Genomic DNA, 16,206 nt, shown 5'->3' with positions numbered 1-16,206 from the left:
ATGGAGCTATTCCGCCAAGCTGGCGACAGCATCTTCCTAGACAAACTCTGGCCTCCCTACCTACTTACCCCTCATATCATTCCATGGGGGGTTTATTTTCCAGCATGCCCTACTGTGTGTGTGTGTGTTAAGTGCCGTCAAGTCGCTTCCGACTCATGGCAACCCTATGACTGAAAGTCCTCCAAAATGTCCTATCTTTGACAGCCCTGCTCAGATCTTGCAAATTGAAGGCTGTGGCTTTCTTTATTGAGTCAATCCATCTCTTGTTGGGTCTTCCTCTTTTCCTGCTGCCCTCAACTTTTCCTAGCATGACTGTCTTTTCCAGTGACTCTTGTCTTCTCATAATATGACCAAAATATGATCTTGCAAACTGAGGGCCGCGGCTTCCTTTATTGAGTCAATCCATCTCTTGTTGGGTCTTCCTCTTTTCCTGCTGCCCTCAACTTTTCCTAGCATGATTGTCTTTTCCAGTGACTCTTGTCGTCTCATGACGTGACCAAAATACGACAGCCTCAGTTTAGTCATTTTAGCTTCTAGGGTTAGTTCAGGCTTGATTTGATCTATAACCCACTGATTTGTTTTTTTGGCAGTCCGCGGAATCAGTAACACTCTCCTACTGTAGTTACTAGTAAATTAAGGGCGCCACTTACCGTATTTTTCTGTGTATAAGAAGCCCCCATGTATAAGACAACCCCTATATTTTTAAACCTAAAAAGAAATCAGGGGTCACCTTATATATGGGGGGGTAGGGAAAAATACGGTGGGGAAGAGAGTGGGGATCCTGGGAAGGCGGTCCCTGGCCAGCCAGGGCAACCGGGTTCTTCCTGCCCTGCATTCCTTGTATAAGACGACCCCTATTTTTCTACTTAATTTTTTTTACCAAAAAGGGTCATCTTATTCACAGAAAAATACAGTAAATACACGTGGTTCTTATTTATTGATGTTTTAGGGCTGGTTTTTAACTGTTGTTTAAAAATGTTTTAATCCTCGTTTTATTGTTTCTGTAAGCTGCTCTGAGTCAGGCTTTGGCCAGGGAGGGAGGGATAGAAACCTGAATGAAGGAATGAATAAATGAAATGAATAAATGAAAAAATCAATCACTCAATCAATCAATCCATCCTGAGTTTGTGACCGGTCTTTGAAAAAACCGAGGAGCCTAGCTCGTTCAGACCAGGCTGACATTCCCAGCAAAAACCCTACTCATCGGCAGGCATTAAGTGGTCAAATAGAAAGTCTGCCAGTCATCCATGCTGCAGGCTGTGTGGTCTATCTTCTACCCACCACTCGGCAGGGGAAGTTTCTTCTGAGAGCAGAATACCCTAACCCTAGCTGGAACGAGCGGCTGCATACGTCATGGAGACGTAAAGCCGATTTTGAGCCCCAGCTCCCGGCTCAGCAGGCAGCTGCTATGATATTCCTGCGTCACCAGCTTCCCATCTTTACCTGGTCTCCACGGTGAATTTGTTGGGCTTGTTGGTGGTGCCGCTCTGAATGCCAGGGCCGTGCACACGAACCCTCGTGGGGTCGCAGCCTTCTGTTACGGGAACGCGGAAGGGGCTGCTGGGGACCGGACTCCCGTCGTAAGTCACGTCGATGGAGTGGACGCCTGAAGCAGAAGCAGGCACGGTCAGGAGGTGTGCGAGGAAGCGGAGGTCCCCGCCCCAGAGCTGCCTGCCTTGAAAGACCTTGCCAACGCAACCAGGAGTTGGCAGCGGCTGTACCCAAGCGCCATCAAGTCACGGCCGAAGTGGGACTGGCCCCAGGTCCCCCAGCTAGCTTCATGGGGAGGAGTGGGGAAACCAACCCAGTTCACCCGATTAGCCTCCGCCGCTCATGTGGAGGAGTGGGGAATCGAACCCGGTTCTCCAGATCAGAGTCCACCGCTCCAAATCACTGCTCTTAACCACTACACCACACTGGCTCTCTCCACGCTGATACTTTGGGAGTCAGCCAATTCAAGGTACTGAGGGAATTCCACACTCCCGTCTCACCTAGTATGCAGGCAACCGAGGCAGGAAGAGGAGGAGGGTAGGTTTTTCTATGCCGACTTTCTCTACCACTTAAGGAAGAATCAACCCGGCTTACAATCACCTTCCCCTCCCCACGACAGACACCTTGTGAGGTAGGTGGGGCTAAGAGAGCTGTGACTAGCCAAGGAAACATCCTGCCCCAGGATGGGGGGATGGCTGCCAGCTTGGAGGGCTTTAAGAGGGGAGTGGACATATTCATGGAGGAGAGGGGTATTCATGGCTATTAGTTAGAATGGATACTAGTCATGATGCATACCTATTCTCTCTAGTATCAGCGGAGCATGCCTATTATTTTGGGTGTGGTGGAACACAGGCAGGATGGTGCTGCTGCCGTCGTCTTGTTTGGGGGCTTCCTAGAGGCCCCTGGTTGGCCCCTGTGTGAACAGACTGCTGGACTTGATGGGCCTGGGTCTGATCCAGCAGGGCCTTTCTTAGGTCACCCAGCTGGCTTTATGTGGAGGAGTGGGGAAACCAAGCTGGTTCACCAGATAAGCCTCCGCCGCTCACGTGGAGGAGTGGGGAATCAAACCTGGTTCTCCAGATTAGACTCCACCGCTCCAAACCACCAAACCACGCTGGCTCTCTTTATAATGCCACTTCTTTGGGGCAGACGCACCCTTTGCGCCGCGTTTCTCAGCTTTTCAAAAACATCTGGTTGACCACTGTAGAAAGCAGAAAGCTCGACTAGATGGGCCCCAAGGTCCCAGTTCGGGCTAGTCACAGCTCTCTCAGCCCTACCTACCTCATAGGGTGTCTGATGTGGGGAGGGGAAGGGAAGGAGACCACGGCACGTTTCCCACCTCCACTAGCATCTGCCCCACCAGCCTCGGACAGCCATCCCAACCCCTCAAGGGTCTCACCGTCTTCATAAGGCGTGTACTCCACGTGGTAGGTACCGTCTCCGTTGTCGCGCACGTAGCTGTCCGTCACGTTTCCCGAGGGGTTGGACACCCGCGTTTTGACGTGGGGCCCTCCGGCCTTGGTCAGGGTGCGTGCGTCCACGTTGAACTCCGTCGTGGCCTCGCGGAACACGCCTGGGGGAGCAGAAGCAGCGTCAGAAAGCACATCGCATGGGGGGAGTCTGAAAAGGGCTCTGCCTCCCCTGGTCTTGATGAGTTGGACTCCCATAATGGGGAATTTTGCAGCTGACGTAAATGCATAATTCTGTCACCCGGGATAAAAAGCTAAGCATGGTATGGAGAGAGTGGACAGGGAGAAGCTTTTCTCCCTCTCTCCTAATACTAGACCGTGGGGTCATCTGCCGAAGCTGGAGGGCGAGAGATTCGAAACAGAGAAAAGTCGTGAAAAAACCGTGAAAATTGGTACAAACAATTTTTCAGATGGTATATCACACCAGTGGACATTAAAAAAATGAATGAATCTTATGACAGTCGGTGTTGGAAATGTAAAGATAAAGAAGGAACATATTTTCATTTGTGGTGGACATGCAAAAAGTTAAGAAATTTTGGATACAAATTCATCAAGAAATGCAGGACGTTTTAGGAATCAAATTCCCTCTGAACCCAGAAACTATGCTATTAGGAATTGAACCTGATAACTTGGATAGAAATCATGAACAATTATTCGGCTAATTGACAACGGCGGCCAGATTAATACTGGCAGCATCCTGGAAACAGGATGACATCCCAGACTTGGAAAAATGGCATCAAAAAATGGATGAATTTGCGGTGATGGCCAGACTGACCAGTTTGTTAAAAGAGAAGACGACTGAAGACTTCCAAAAAAAAATGGGAATGCTATTTCGAATATGTTAAACAGAAAAGATAGATTGTTAGAGATAAAGATTCGTTTATAAAACTTACTATATAGGATAGAAGGAACTTATTTAAAAAAAACAAAAAACCGTTGACTATAATAATGTATAGGATATTTGAAATGAAGAGACAGACTCCCCGAAGGAGTACAAACTGTGTGAATGTGTGTATATGTAATTTGTGTGTTTTCTTTCTGAAAATGTTAATAAAATATCTTTTAAAAAAAAAGAAACAGAGAAAAGGAAGTATTTCTTCACACAACGCATAGTTAACTTGTGGAACTCCCTGCTCCAGGATATGGTGATGGCTGCCAACTCACACAGTGGCCAACCGGTTCCTCTGCAGGTCCAATAACAATTTGGCCCCAGCTGCAAACGTCTGTCCTCCAGGCTAGCCCGCGCGTCTGTCCTCACCTTTGCCTTCCACTCCCGGGCCATACACTTTGACCCCGGAAGTGTCCACCGCGGCTTCCACGTTGAGCTTGCTGGGGAAGTTCGGCACCGGCTGCCCTCCGTACTTGATGGTGATGGTGTAGATCCCCGGGCACAGCGGGATGTAGGTGATGGTGTAGGTGCCATCGCCGTTGTCCCGCACGTGGACCTCGGCCTGGGTGCCGCTCTCGGAGATGATCTCGATGGTCAGCTCGGCGCTGCCGGCGCTGGAGCAGTCCACGCTGAACTCGCCGGCCTGCCCCACCGTGGCGTGCTCCAGCCCGGGCCCCGAACACTTCACCTTGGACGGGTCGAAGCCGGGCACCACCTGGGCCTTGAAAGGGGAGCCCGGCACGTGGGTGTCGGCGAAGAGGATGTTGATGTTGTACTCGCCGGGCTCGGTGGGCAGGTAGGAGACGGAGCAGGTGCCATCGCCGTTGTCCAGGCACTCGATCTTCGCCTCGCAGGGGCCTTCCACCGTCAGGCCGAGCCCGCCGTTCCCAGCCCCTTTGGTGTCGATGGTGAAGGGGGCCGGGGCGCCGGCCAAGCCGCCCTTGAGACCTGGTCCGTAGGCCTTCACCTGGGGGAGAAAAGACAGGTTGTCGCCTTTGAGGTCCGGGGACACCTGAGAACTCATAACAATTCATTTGGGCCGAGGCACCCCCTTCCGAGGATGCTGCCTCCCCCGCCACCACGTGGTATTTCATGAATGGCAAGATGGCATTCCCAACCCAACACACAGGTAGATCAGTGGGAACTCCGTGGCCCAGAGGAGGAGGAGAAGAAGAGTTGGTTTTTATATGCCGACTTGCTCTACCATTCAAGGAAGAATCAAACCAGTTTACAATCTCCTTCCCTTCCCCACAACAGACCCCCTGTGAGGTAGGTGAGGCTGAGAGAGCTCTAAGAGAGCTGTGACTGGCCCAAGGTCACGCAGCTGGCTTTGTGTGAAGGAGCGGGGAATCAAATGAGGTTCACCAGATTAGCGTCCACTGCTCATGTGGAGGCGTGGGGAATCAAACCTGGTTCTCGGGATTAGAGTCCACCACTCCAAACCACTATACCATGCTGATTAGTCCCTTCTGGAGATGATGGAGGAAGAGGAGGAGGAAGAAGAGATGGTTTTTATATGCCGACTTTCTCTACCTTTTAAGGAGAATCAAACCGGCTGACAATCCCCTTCCCTTCCCCTCCCCACAACAGACACCCTGAGGGGCAGGTGGGGCTGAGAGAGCTGTGACTAGCCCACGGTCACCCAGCTGGCTTCATGTGGAGGAGCAGGGAATCAAACCCGGTTGTCTAAATTAGAGTCCACTGCTCTTAACCGCTACACCACGCTGGCTTGGCACACAGAAGGTCCCAGGTTCAATCCCCAGCACCTCCAGTTAAAAGGACCAGGCAGGAGGTGATGGGAAAGACCTCCGCCTGAGACCCTGGAGAGCCCCTGCCCAGTCCGAGTAGACGAGATTGATTTTGTGACTATTTGTGTTGGTTTGGTAGGCTACTGTAGGGCCTTAAATATGTTATTGATTTTAGCCTGCAATAAATATCTACATATTCTCCAATGCACTGGGGGCTAAAGCGGCAAGCCCAGCCCAACCACAGAAGCACAGAGTTGGAAAGGGTGCTCCGGGAGCCTCCAGCTCCTTCCCAGATCTACTACGTAGCTGCCAGCAAGTCGCCCTACCTTGGATGGGTTGGTGGGAGGTACGGCCTCCACAGGGAAGGGGCTGCCCGGGACCGGGACCCCGTCGTAAGTCACGTCCACCTCGTAGGGCCCCTCTTCGCGGGGGATGAACTTCACCACGCTGTTGTCGGGGCTGAGGCCCGGCTCCACCTTGCAGGGCACGGGCTTGCTGGAGGGGCCCACGATTTTGGCCGCCACCTTGCCCTGCCCGCCGGCCCCTTTGGATTTGACCGTGAACTCCTGGTCCTTGCCCACTTCCACCTCTGCAAGAAACGGCCGCACGGGTCAGACGTTCATCCGAAAGGCAGCCCGGCGAGCTCTTGGCATTCCCCCACCAAGAAATCCCACCCACAAGACTTGGGCCCTACCTCCTAAAATGGACCAAGAACTGCAGAGTCTGAAAACAGCCATACATTCCTAGTTAACTGAAAAAGTAGAGTTGGTTTTTATATGCCGACTTTCTCTACCACTTAAGGAAGAATCAAACCGGCTTACTATCACCTTCCCTTCCCCTCCCCACGACAGACCCCGTGAGGTAGGTGGGGCTGAGAGAGCTCAAAGAGAGCTGTGACTAGCCCAAGGTCACCCAGCAAGCTTCATGTGGAGGATCGGGGAATCAAACCCAGTTCTCCAGATGAGAGTCTGCCGCTCATGTGGAGGAGCAGGGAATTGAACCAGGTTCTCCAGATTAGTCTGCTGCTCATGTGGAGGAGCAGGGAATCGAACCTGGACCTCCAGATTAGAGTCTGCCGCTCATGTGGAGGAGCAGGGAATTGAACCTGGTCCTCCAGATTAGAGTCTGCCGCTCATGTGGAGGAGCAGGGAAATCGAACCTGGACCTCCAGATTAGAGTCTGCCGCTCATGTGGAGGAGCAGGGAAATCGAACCTGGCTCTCCAGATTAGAGTCTGCCGCTCATGTGGAGGAGCAGGGAAATCGAACCCGGCTCTCCAGATTAGAGTCTGCCGCTCTTAACCACTACGGCATGCTGGTGTTTCGAGAGCTCTCGCAGCCCAAGACCTTGAGAAGATGGAGACGCTTTGTGGCTGAGGTTAAGCAGAGGGAAAGGGAAGGATGCTGGCATGACTAATCTTTCCTGGAAAACAAAGAAGCCTTTGGGGAGGTGTTTCCAACAATTAGGCTCTGGCACGGCGTCAGGAAAAGAACGTTTTGTGAGCTGCCAGTCAGGAAGCCTCGGAGGGAAGGATCGTCAGTTCAGAGAAGCTGGTTTTCTCTCGTGGAGCTCGGGAAGGGCTCAGCGATCGATGCATGTGACGGTGGTGGAGTTACCACGGTTCTCAACAGGGCAGGGAACCAGAACAGTTTGATCCAAATCAGGGGTGTCAGACATAAGGCCCGCGGGCCATATCTGGCCCCTTGAGAGCCCCTACCCGGCTCGCGAGGCAGTGACCTCCCCCCCTTGCTCTCGATCTGGGCTGGCAAGGCATGGCCCGACCAAGTGACATTTATGTTGTATCTGGCCCTCGTAACAGTTGAGTTCGACACCCTTCATCTAAATGCTGCTGGAAATAATAAAGAATCTGCAGGAATTCCTGGCGCAAGGACTTTACCACGTGGTACAGCCTGGGCTAGGTCCATGCAGTCGTTCTGCATGGGAGCAGGGAGTTTAAAAATAGCATAAACCTTAGAGGCCTGAATTAGACATGACACTGCTATGAAGAAGAGTTGGTTTTTATATGCTGACTTTCTCTACCACTTAAGGAAGACTCAAACTGGCTTACAATCACCTTCCCTTCCCCTCCCCACAACAGACACCCTGTGAGGTAGGTGGGGCTGAGAGAGCGTGAATGGCCCAAGTGGGGAAACCAATCCAGTTCACCAGATTAGCCTCTGCCGCTCATGTGGAGGAGCGGGGGAAACAAACCCGGTTCTCCAGATCTGAATCCACCACTCCAAACCACCGCTCTTAACCACTACACCACGCTGGCTCTCCATGACCATCCATCACGAAAGCTACTACTAAAGTTTTCTGGCTTTCTGCTTTAATACCCAGCAGAGAAGGGAGGCTTAATAGGGTCTTCCCACGAGTAAGTGGCCCGGCCCGGCAATGGCCTCAACTTCCCCCAACTTGGTGGTGGAAAGTGCTATCAAGTCACAGCTGACTCACTGCAACCCTGCAGGGTTTTCAAGAGGCAAGAGATGAACAGAGGTGGTTGGTCATTACCTGCCTCTGTGTAGCAACCCTGGATTTCCTGGGTGGCTCGCCATCTGAGTACTAACCAGTTGAAACAGAATCATGCAAGTCAAGTCAACAGAAGAGTTGGCTTGTATATGCTGACTTTCTCTACCACTTAAGGAAGAATCAAACCGGCTTACAATCCCCTTCTCTTCCCCTCCCCACAACGGACACCCTGTGAGGTAGGTGAGGCTCAGAGAGTGTGACTAGCCCAAGGTCACCCACCTGGCTTCGTGTGGAGGAGTGGGGAAACCAACCTGGTTCTCCAGATCAGACTCCACCGCTCTTAACCACTACACCACGCTGCCACTTAAGCCAGTAAGATACGTACTGTCATCGAGCCCGGAAATCTTGATCTTGCTGAGGTCCAGAGTCGGTGCCACGGCGACGTTGAAAGGGCTTTTGGGGATGTGGTCTCCACCGTAGGTCACGTTGACGCCAATGTTACCCTGAAAGAGGCAAGGACCGCCATCACCTACAAATAGGGTTGCCAGCTCCGGGTTGGGAAATACCTGGAGATTTGGGGGGTGGAGCCTGAGGACGGGGTTTGGAGAGGGGAGGGACTCCAATGGGGTATAATTAGGGTTGCCTGCTTTTAGAAAGCAGGCAAGGCGCGGCGGGGTCTTTTGCCCAGCAGGGCTTCTGATTGGCTGGGGAAATCAAAAAGCATCCTGTTAAAAAGAGCTTTGGCTTGAAATGTTGATGGGGTAGGAGAAAAAGAGTTTTTACACGCCGACTTTCTCTACCACTTCAGGAAGAATCAAACCGGCTTACAATTTCCTTCCCTTCTCCTCCCTGCAACAGGCACCTTGTGAGGTAGGTGGGGCTGAGAGAGTTCTGTGACTAGCTTAAGGTCACCCAGCAGGCTTCGTGTGGAGGAGTGGGGAATCAAACCCGGTTCTCCAGATGAGAGTCCGCCACTCACGTGGAGGAGTAGGGACTCAAACCCGGTTCTCCTAGATTAGGGTCCTCCAGTCCAAACCACTGCTCTTAACCACTACACCTCACTGGCTCTCTATTAAAATTATATATAACCTCCCTCCCTGACGTTTTGTAGTTGGCTCCGGCCATCGTGTGATTGTGCCTGCCACCCTGAATTCAGAAGTTGCTCGTAGGCTCAAAAAGGTCGAGGACCCCTGGCCCAGCATTTTCTGCAGGAAAGGAAAGGACCACCGGAAAGCGGCCCCCACCCATCTCCTTTCTCCTCGCTTACTTGCTGGATTGGGGTATATTTGACTGTATAGGTGTTGTCATGGTGATCGATGATTTCAGAGTCTCGGATGGCCTCCCCCTTTGCCGGCCCGGTGAACTGGACGTCCAGCTTGGCTTTGCCAGCCGGCTTGGTGTTGACCGTGAAGTAGGTCGGCTTGCCGATTTCCACTCCTGTTGGAAAGGCAGAGAGACGTTAGAGAGATCTGCGGGGGGGGGGCCACGCCGTGGGCTGTCACGGCAAGACCTTGGACAGAGACTTTGTCAGCAACCGCCCCCCCCCCCAAGCCTCCAGGTCAACATGCGTTCACACAAGGTTTCATATAGTTAAAGACAGCTTTCCCACTTCAATTTTATTCCAAGACAGTCCAAAAGCTTCCCTAAGCTACCTTTTTTTTACTTCTTTGCAGACCCTGCAACCAGAACAGTAAGAATCCACAGAGTTGGATCGAATCTGGCCAGCAGGAGACCATAATTTAACTGAGAGGGGATATGATAACCATGTTCAAGTACTTGAGGGAGTGTCATATTGAGGAGGGTGCGGAGTTGTTTTCTGTTGCCCAAGAAGGTCGGACCAGAAACAACGGGTTGAAATTAAATCAAAAGAGTTTCCATCTAGACATTAGGAAGAATTTTCTAACAGTTAGAGCAGTTCCTCAGTGGAACAGGCTTCCCCGGGAGGCAGTAAGCGCTCCTTCCCTGGAGGTTTTTAAGGAGAGGTTAGATGGCCATCTGTCAGCAATGCTGATTCTGTGACCTTAGGCAGATGATGAGAGGGAGGGCATCTTGGTCACTGGAGGTGTGGGGGGGAGGTAGTTGTGAATTTCCTGCATTGTGCAGGGGGTTGGACTTGATGACCCTGGCGGTCCCTTCCAACTCTATGATTCTAACTAAAGTTGCTAAGGTAAAGATAATGTGTGCATTAGCTGACTTTCGCTACATCAACACAATCCTATGGAAGTCGGCTAATGGAAAATTCCCATAATAGGAAACAAAGGGGATTTTTGCAAAGCTCCTGGGGGGGGCATTTTTGGGGGTAGAGGTCCCAAATTTTCAGGATTGCTTTCAGGTACTCTCCCTTGCATGAACCCCAAAGTTTGGTGAAGATTGGGTCAGGGGGTCTTGTTATGGGCTCTGAAGAGGACACCCCTCCCCCCTCTATAGACAAGCATGAGCCAATTAGTGAACAGAGAATCTCTTACCTTCCAATGCTTGTCTATGGAGGCAGGCAATGCTTGTCTATGGAGGCAGGAGGGGGTGGCCTCTTCCAGACCCCAGAACTTCAGACACCCCCCAACCCAATCTTCACCAAACTTGGGGGTTCTTGCAAGGAGAGTGCCTGCAAGCTACCCTGAAAGTTTGGGGGCTCTACCTCAAAAAAATGCACCCCCAGGGCCGAATTTTTCAGGAAACCCGAAAATAAACTGCATTCCCATATTTACCGGTATGGGAATTTGGCTTATTTCAGGTTTCCCAAAAAAAAAATCGGGCCCAATAAACCCAAACCCGAATTTTACCGATTTGTTTTGTTGTACACTCCTACTCTTAACCACTACACCATGCTTGCTCTCTTTCAGGCACCTGCCTGAAATTCCCCTTCTACAGAACCCTAATGTTGGAACCTTGTCCGGTCTTGAGGTAGGGCTCAGTTCTCCCAGCCTAATGGACCTCAGCCCCACCCCACGCCCCGCCACCCCACTCACCGCTCCTGTTGAGGCCGGGCCCCTCAGCCTTGACCTTGCTGGCATCATGGGAAGGATCCACTTTGATCCGGATGGGGCTGGTGGGGGTCGTCTGGAGGAAGCAAAAGTGAAGTTACTATAACCCAACGGGAGCCCTGCCACCTTCTGCAGAAGCCACTGTGGCAGGGTAGTGTTGCCAACCTCCAGGTAGTAGCTGGAGATCTCCCGCTATTACGACTGCTCTCCAGGCGACAGAGATCAGTTCCCCTGGAGAAAATGGCAGCTTTGGCCATTGGACTCTATGGTGTTGAAGTCCCTCCCCTCCCCAAACCCCGCCCTCCTCCGGCTGCACCCCCAAAATCTCCAGGTATTTCTCAACCCGGAGCTGGCAACCAGATTAGGATGGCCAACCCCCAGACGGGGCCTGGAGAACTCCAGGAATGGGGTTGCCAACCTCCAGGTACTAACTGGAGATCTCCCGCTATCAACCGACCTCCAGCCGATAGGGATCAGTTCACCTGGAGAAAAATGGCCGCTTTGGCCTTTGGGCTCTATGGCATTGAAGTCCCTCCCCTCATCAAACCCTGCCCTCCTCAGGCTCCGCCCCCAAAATCTCCAGGTATTTCTCAACCCGGAGCTGGTGGCCCTACCACTGGGAGAGAGGTCTTACCTGGTCAGCAAAAAGCACCATGATGGTGTAGCTGCCAGCCCCACGGGGCGTGTACTTGACTGTGAAGGTGTCGTTGTCGTTCCGGATGATGTCGAAGTCGATGTCCGCCTCCGCTGGGCCCACCACGCCTGGGGCGCACTTGATCCCGATGCTCACGTCGCCTTTGGCAGGAGACAGAAGAGACAAGGGTCAGTACCGGGTAGGAGACGGAGACCTGAACTGGAGTCCCTACAGCCAAGCAAGCCCCTGTTCGGTCCGTCAAGGTCAATACTGGTAAAAAGGCAGGTAAAATGTCTTGCGTAAGGCCAAAGGCCATGACCATATAACCAAAACAATTGCCCAAGCAGTAATAAATACAACAATAGGAAACGCAGCAAGGTTAAAAACAGTTTTAAAATTGTCAGGGCAAGAATTTAGCATGGATTTTCTTAGTATTGTCTACTCGGATTGGCAGCCGCTCTCCAGGGTCTCAGGCAGAGGTCTTTCACTTCACCTGCTTGCCTGGTCCCTTTAACTGGAGATGCCGGGGATTGATCCTGGGACCTTCAGCATGCCAAGCAGAGGCTCTTCCACTGAGCCACAGGCCTACCACTAAGCCCCGAGCTCTGCTCTAGGGGACAGCAACACAGAAGTGAACAATTCACATTGCGCCAAACCATGGCTTGGCACAATGACTCAACTGAGCCAAGGTTATGTAGAGCTGACCTGCCTTGGCCTCCCCCACCCCCCGGATTAGAGAAAACGCAGCCCTGGGACGGGACCACAGAAAATCTAGATGCTCAACTAATATAGAATCATAGAATTGGAAGGGACCACCAGGGTCATCTAATCCAATTCCCTGCACAATGCAGGAAATTCACAACCCCCCCCATACCCCCAGTGACCCCTACTCCATGCCCAGAAGATGGCTAAGATGCCCTCCCTCTCATCATCTGCCTAAGGTAATAAAATCAGCATTGCTGACAGATGGCCATCTAGCCTCTGCTTAAAAACCTCCAGGGAAGGAGAGCTCACCACCTCCCGAGGAAGCCTGTTCCAGTGAGGAACCGCTCTAACTGTTAGAAAATTCTTCCTGATGTCTACACAGAAGCTCTTTTGATTTAAATTCAACCCGCTGGTTCTAGTCCGACCTTCCGGGGCAACAGAAAACCACTCGGCACCATCCTCTCTATGACAGCCCTTCAAGGACTTGAAGATAGTAACTTCAAGTACTTGAATATGTGTACAAGGAAATCCACAGCAGCTACTGGAGTGGAAACGGCTTTGCTCAACTGGCCAAGCAGAACAGGGGGAGGCTGTTCTTAACGGGGGGGAGTCAACTCATGGGAAAAAGAGAAGCACTTCCGAACTCACCCTGCCCAGCTTCCGTGCAGTCTACCGTGAAGTAGGTCGGCTCGTGGGCTTTCAAGCCCGTCTTTGCCACCCCGGGACCATACACCTTCACTTTGTTAGGATGACTGCCAGCCCCAACGTTGACCTAGAGGGGGAAAGAACACATGAACACATGAAGCTGCCTTCTACTGAATCGGACCCTTGGTCCATCAAAGTCAGTATTGTCTACTCAGACCGGCAGCCACTCTCCAGGGACTTAACTGAGGTCTTTCACATCACCTGGTCCTTTAGCTGGAGATGCCGGGGATTGAACCTGGGACCTTCTGCATTCCAAGCAGAGGCTCTACCACTGAGCCACAGCCCTTCCCCTACTGAATCAGACCCTTTATCCATCAAGGTCAGCACTATCTACTCGTACTGGTAGCTACTCTCCAGGGTTGCAGGCAGAGAAAGGTCTTTCCCATCACCTACCGCCTGTTCCTTTTAACTAGAGATGCCTGGGATTGAACCTGGGACCTTCCGCATGCCAAGCAGGGGCTCTGCCACTGAGCCACGGCCCTTATCAATCCCCTGCGTGCAGGCGACGAAGCCTAGGAAAGCAAAAGCCCTGCACACAGCTGTATCCCCTTGCCAGAGGGAAGGAGGCATATGGATTGTGTGCAGCAACTTCGCTTTGGACTGTGCCTCCCCCTTCGGCAGGACATCCTGGGTAAGACCAAGCGGCTTCTGCTCCTGGGGGTTTTGTTTTAATTATTTTTTCTTCCTTCCTACTCTGCCTTCCTCCCCAGTGGGGACCCCCAAAGCAGCTTACATCGGTCTCCTCTGCTCCACGTCATCCTCACAATAACCCTGTGAGGTAGGTCAGGCTAGGAATGTGTGTGATCGGCCCAAGGTCACCAGTTAAGCTTTCGTTCCAGCGTGGCGGTTAAGAGCGGTTAAGAGTGGCAGACTCCAATCTGGAGAACCGGGTTTGATTCCCCACTCCTCCACATGGGCGGTGGACTCTAATCTGGAGACCCAGGATGGTTTCCCCACTCCTCCACATGAAGCCGGCTGGGTGACCTTGGGCTAGTCACAGTTCTCTTAGAGCTCTCTCAGTCCCACCTACCTCACAAGCTGTCTATTGGGGGAGAGGAATGGAAGATTGTAAGCTGGTTTGATTCTCCTTAAAAGGCAGAGGAAGTTGGCATATAAAAACTAACTCTTCGTCTTGGTGGAAAATTGGGAGATTCAAACCTGGGCTTCCCACCTCATAGTCTGACACTAACCTCGCATTCCCTCCAGACCTCTGTGTTTTCCACAGTGGGGCGGGGGGACACACTAACCCTGTAGGGGCTGTTGGGGATGTTGACTCCTCCCCAGGAGACCATGGCTGTGTGCTTCACCGGCTTCTTGGGCAGGTAGGAGCAGCTGTAGGTGCCGTTGCCGTTGTCTTTCACAGAGACGTCCATGGGGGCGCCTTCCGCATCCTGAAAGAAGTGTTATCAGCCGATTGCCATAGCGAATGCCCCCCACACCCCCTGAAACCAACAGCCCCTCTATTCCCCCCCACCCCCAAATAGCACCAGCTCTCTCCTGCTGGTGAGGGAGGGGGCGTCTCACCTGTACTTGAACCTTGAGAGGCGCCTTGCCACCGTTCTTGGCATCGACGGTGAACTCGGCCGGCTTGTTGACAGCCACGCCAGTCTTCTCCAGGCCCGGGCCGTGAGCTTTCACCTGGGAAGAAGATGGAAAGAAGAACAAGGGGTGAGCTTGCTGGTTACCATTCCCATCTGCAGACAGGGCAAAGCATATAAGGAGGGTGGGCTGAATTACTAGCAGGAATATTATTCGGTATCAATACACACTCGGATGCAGAGAAAATTATATTTCTGTTATCTGATAGTGATGCATATGCGTCATAGAGTCTCATTGTTTGCTCTTGCGGCAAAGAAAAATAAAGTCTAATGTGGTGTCGGAAGGAGCAGCTACTTGTCTTTTAAATTGAAATGTTTTAGAAGAAGAAAAAGAAGAATCGGTTTTTATATGCCGACTTTCTCTACCACTTAAGGGAGACTCAAACCAGCTTACTCTACCACTTAAGGGAGACTCAAACCAGCTTACAATCACTTTCCCCTCCCTACAACAGACACCTTGGGAGGTAGGTGGGGTTGAGAGAGTTCAGAGAGAACTGTGACTAACCCAAGGTCACCCAGCTGGCTTCATGTGTAGGCATGAGGGAACCAACCGGATTCACCAGATTAGCCTCCGCCGCTCATGTGGAGGAGTGGGGGAATCGAACCCGGTTCTCCAGATCAGACTCCACCGCTCCAAACCACCGCTCTTAACCACTACACCACGCTGGCTTGTACAGCAATGCTGACATGGAAATGCCTTTTAAAGGTCCCTCTGCTCTTCTACCGCACACCCCGCCCAGGGAGGAGTCTGGTACCTTCTCCGGGAAGAAATCTCTCGGGGCAGCTTTGATTTCTGCCATGAAGGGGCTGAGTTTGATGTCTTCGTTGTTGCAGAGCACGTGGACGGCGTACTCCCCAGGTTCCTGGGGCCAGTAGCGCACGTCACAGGAGCCGTCCCCTTTGTCATCACACTCGATTTTGGCTTGCGAGGGGCCCTCCACGGAGAAGCCTGAGGTCGGGCCGAGGAGGAGAAAAAGAGGGCAAACACGTACACAAACATCAGTGCTGAGCTGCCCATGGGACAGGTTGCAAAAATCAGAGCAAAATTGGTTGCCATAACCCTATCAAGATTCCCACGATTGCCTACTAAAAATCTCCGAATTAAGATTTAAAAGAACAGCACTCACACAGCGAACATAAAATTAGAAATCGGAAGAACTAACAAGAAAGAAGAAAACGTGCCAACTGAGAAGCCTGAGGTCGGGCCGTGGAGGAGGAGAAAAAGAGGGCAAACATGTAACACGCGCAAGAGCCCAGCTGAGAAGTGGAACAACGATACAGGATGCAAAATTAGAGCCGAACTGGTTGAAACAACCTGATGAAGGTTATCAAGGCTGCCCACTAAGCATTCCGAAGTAAGATTTAAAAGACAGCAGTCGCACAATGGCCATAAAATTAGAAATCGGAAGAGTTAAGAAGAAAGAAGAAGAAAACGTGCCATGGAGAGTGACACATGACAACCTCTCATGGGGTTTTCCCAGGCAAGACAAAGAGTTCTGCATAGAAGAAGAAGAAGAG

The 16,206-nt window shown here is 51.9% G+C and overlaps 1 protein-coding gene across 1 annotated transcript in view; it reads right to left on the bottom strand.

The window, feature by feature from the left end:
- Positions 1-16,206, bottom strand: part of FLNA (filamin A) — an 89,239-nt gene that overhangs the window by 38,353 nt on the left and 34,680 nt on the right. Inside the window, exons 12-23 of the mRNA XM_056855973.1 lie at positions 15,444-15,637; positions 14,615-14,728; positions 14,338-14,481; positions 13,034-13,157; positions 11,681-11,841; positions 11,032-11,122; positions 9,333-9,502; positions 8,451-8,568; positions 5,924-6,186; positions 4,219-4,816; positions 2,891-3,064; positions 1,444-1,606 (exon numbers count right to left, since the gene is read on the bottom strand). Of these exons, the coding sequence (XP_056711951.1) occupies positions 1,444-1,606; positions 2,891-3,064; positions 4,219-4,816; positions 5,924-6,186; positions 8,451-8,568; positions 9,333-9,502; positions 11,032-11,122; positions 11,681-11,841; positions 13,034-13,157; positions 14,338-14,481; positions 14,615-14,728; positions 15,444-15,637 (2,314 nt within the window). The remainder of the gene's footprint in view (positions 1-1,443; positions 1,607-2,890; positions 3,065-4,218; positions 4,817-5,923; positions 6,187-8,450; positions 8,569-9,332; positions 9,503-11,031; positions 11,123-11,680; positions 11,842-13,033; positions 13,158-14,337; positions 14,482-14,614; positions 14,729-15,443; positions 15,638-16,206) is intronic.

The sequence above is a fragment of the Euleptes europaea genome, chromosome 1 (genome assembly GCF_029931775.1).
Source record: "Euleptes europaea isolate rEulEur1 chromosome 1, rEulEur1.hap1, whole genome shotgun sequence".
Lineage (NCBI taxonomy): Eukaryota > Metazoa > Chordata > Lepidosauria > Squamata > Sphaerodactylidae > Euleptes > Euleptes europaea.
Note: the sequence above shows the minus strand (reverse complement) of the source record. Positions and strands in the feature narration are given on the sequence as shown.